The following is a 2,954-nucleotide window of genomic DNA, read 5'->3' as shown; positions in this document are numbered from 1 at the left end:
GAGGCTTTATGCTTTTCTTGTGTCTTGCAATCACCTATATCCTTTAAACTACTGAAATATGATAGTAAAATTTTTATTTCTCATGAGTTCACTTTATTTATCCTAGTGGGTAAGTGGAATTATGGTTTCTATGGCAAGTTTGAAGGATACCAAATGCATTATAAAACACCCAGTTCATGCTACCAAGTTACACTTTTGTGCAAATTTACCTATATATTTCCTTGTTTTTTCTATGCTTATTTATTTACTTTGAGAGAGAGAGCATATGTGAGGAAGGGAGCAACAGAGAGAGAGGGAGGGAGAGAATCCCAAGCAGGCTTTTTGTTGTCAACACAGAGAGCAATACAGGGCTCAAACTCATGGACTGTGATATCATGATCTGAGTCAAAATCATGAGTCAGATACTCAATTGACTGAGCCACCCAGGAGTCCCCAACTTTTAAATTTCTGATCTGGTCTAAGAAAGATTCATGATATATGGTGTAGACTGCTGCATATCTACTTCCACCCCCCCTCCCCAATCACTATCATTTCCCTCTTCCTTATTGATCCCTCCTATGTGCTGCCATTTGTGTCATGATTTTGCTGAAGCTCATCATCAGACAGGTAAAGTCTTGCAAGGTGTTTATGGTGAAAGGATATAGAATTTTCCATTACATAGCTGTTCCATCTCAGCTGGCTATTTAGATATTTGCAAAAGAAAGAATTCAAGTAACTTGGATTAGGTCACTATTTTGGTTGTGGGAAACTGCTAAATGTTTAGACCTTTACTCTGAGTCTGCAACAATTGATTTAAGGATTGAACACTGATGAAACACAAATTAATAAAGAGAAGAAAACTAACAACTAATAAAAATTGTAGAATAAAGAGTGTAATATTATTTATTCCTGGAAAAATAACTATTGGTAATGTAATATCTGATGGCTCAACGTGGTAAAGGTAACCAGTCCAGAATTTACCTGTATGATATTTGAAATCCTAAAACAGACATCACCAACCCTAATAGTATTCTGTATGCAAAATTATAACCCTAAGCAACTTTCTACACCTAAAACTGTTGTAAGGGATTGAGATAACCTTTGGGAAAGATAATATTTTACTACACAAATATGAAACAACTATTCTTTCTTATTAGATAAAAGTGAAGGTTACAAGTCATCACTCCAGCTTTGTTTGTTTTATTTTTAATGTGAATGTGCATTCCTTACTTTGCATTATAAATTAGGAATCCAAGGACCTTACCATTCCACTTTACTATGAAGCTAGTATTTGTGTCCATGCCTACTTATTTAAATTTGGACTCATAAAATTTCAAGTTCAGAATGGTTTATCTTAATCTATGATATTTGTGAAATTTATCACAGAGACTGATAATTTTCACAAGAATATATTTGTACTGGAGCCAGAGATTCCTTACTCACAAAGTAGGGCAATACACACACTATATAACTTCCCTGAAATTCATTTTCCATATCTGAAAGATGGATTTATAATTTTATCTAATTTTTATACTCTGAGGATTATATGTGATAATCTATATAAAGCATTTATCATCATTTCCAGCATGACAGAGACATTTATTAGCTGTCATTTGCTTTTATTACTGTTACTATGATCACCCATGAATGCACATTTTATTACCATATTCATGATGTCTAATTCAGCCATTAGGTATTCATGATTGCTGCTAAAAGTGTAAATCCTTACAAAGCATTTTCTGAAGTGTTCTCTTCATGTCGTTGTTCCTTAGACTGTAGATGAAAGGATTTACCATTGGAGTCACCACTGTATACATGATGGCTAACAAGGTGTCACTCTCAGGGGTAACAGAGGAGGAGGGGGTGAAATAGACAGCACTGGCTGTGCCATAGAACAACACCACCACTGATAGGTGGCAGCCACAGGTGGAGAAAGCTTTCTGTTTCCCCTGAGTAGATGTGATCTTCAGGATCGTGGAGAAGATCAGTCCATAAGATATGAGGATGCAGATAAGGGGAGTGAGAGCAAATAGACCTCCCACTATAAAAATAACCATCACATTGAGGGATATATCAGAGCAAGAGAGCTTCAAGAGAGGGTTGAGATCACAGAAGAAATGGTGGATGATATTGGAAGCACAGAAGTACAGATGTGAAATTAAGAGAGTGTGTAAGAGGGCATGGAGATAAGTGACAATCCAGAGCCCAGCCACTAGCTGGACACAAAAGGGCAGATTCATAATTGCAGTATAATGTAAAGGGCGGCAAATTGCCACATACCTATCGTATGCCATCACACAGAGAAGAAGGCTGTCCATATTCACAAAAGAAATGAAGAAGAAAAGCTGGCTGAGGCATCCTATGAAAGAGATTGTGTATCAGTCACGATGTTCACTATCATTTGGGGGATAGTAGTTGAGGTAAAACAGATATCAACAAAGGCCAAGTTACTAAGGAAGAAATACATGGGTAAATGGAGGTGAAAGTCAAAGCCCACAACCAAGATGATGAGCATATTGCCTGATATAGTGATTAAGTACATACATAGGAAGAGCACAGATAGGAAATGTTGCTGCTCTGCTGATCCAGAAAGTCCCAGAAGGACAAAATCCTTGATAATTGTTAGATTTCCTGTTTCCATCTTCCCAACAAATCTAGGAAAGGAAAATACTAAATTGTAAAGACTAGAAATGTTAACTATCTCACACACATGTGTGTGCATGTTTGTGTGTGTGCATGTGTGTGTGTGTGTGTGTAATAAAGTACCATTCAAATTCTTTGTGCTCACCAATTATATCTTGTGTTTACAACATTGTCTATATATTCACATAGACATGTTGGGCATAACAATCTAAACTTTTTTCAAGAAAGAATGTTTTTTTCCTTCAAACAAAAATGCAAATTTTCTGCATAATATCTTCTTTTTTTAAAAATGTTTATTTATTTATTTATTTTGAGAGACAGAGTATGCAAAT

At 35.8% G+C, this 2,954-nt stretch overlaps 1 protein-coding gene across 1 annotated transcript; it reads right to left on the bottom strand.

Annotated features, from left to right (window-relative positions):
* Positions 1-1,688: 1,688 nt before the first annotated feature.
* LOC102969515 (olfactory receptor 1C1-like) lies at positions 1,689-2,620 on the bottom strand. Its single transcript, XM_015542390.2, is given in 2 exon segments — positions 1,689-2,356; positions 2,359-2,620. Coding segments are annotated over 2 exon segments (930 nt in total).
* Between the last annotated feature and the right edge of the window lie 334 nt (positions 2,621-2,954).

Source organism: Panthera tigris, chromosome A1 (assembly GCF_018350195.1).
Source record: "Panthera tigris isolate Pti1 chromosome A1, P.tigris_Pti1_mat1.1, whole genome shotgun sequence".
Taxonomy (NCBI): domain Eukaryota; kingdom Metazoa; phylum Chordata; class Mammalia; order Carnivora; family Felidae; genus Panthera; species Panthera tigris.
The sequence above is the reverse complement of the archived record's forward strand: the minus strand, read 5'-3'. Positions and strand labels throughout refer to the sequence as shown.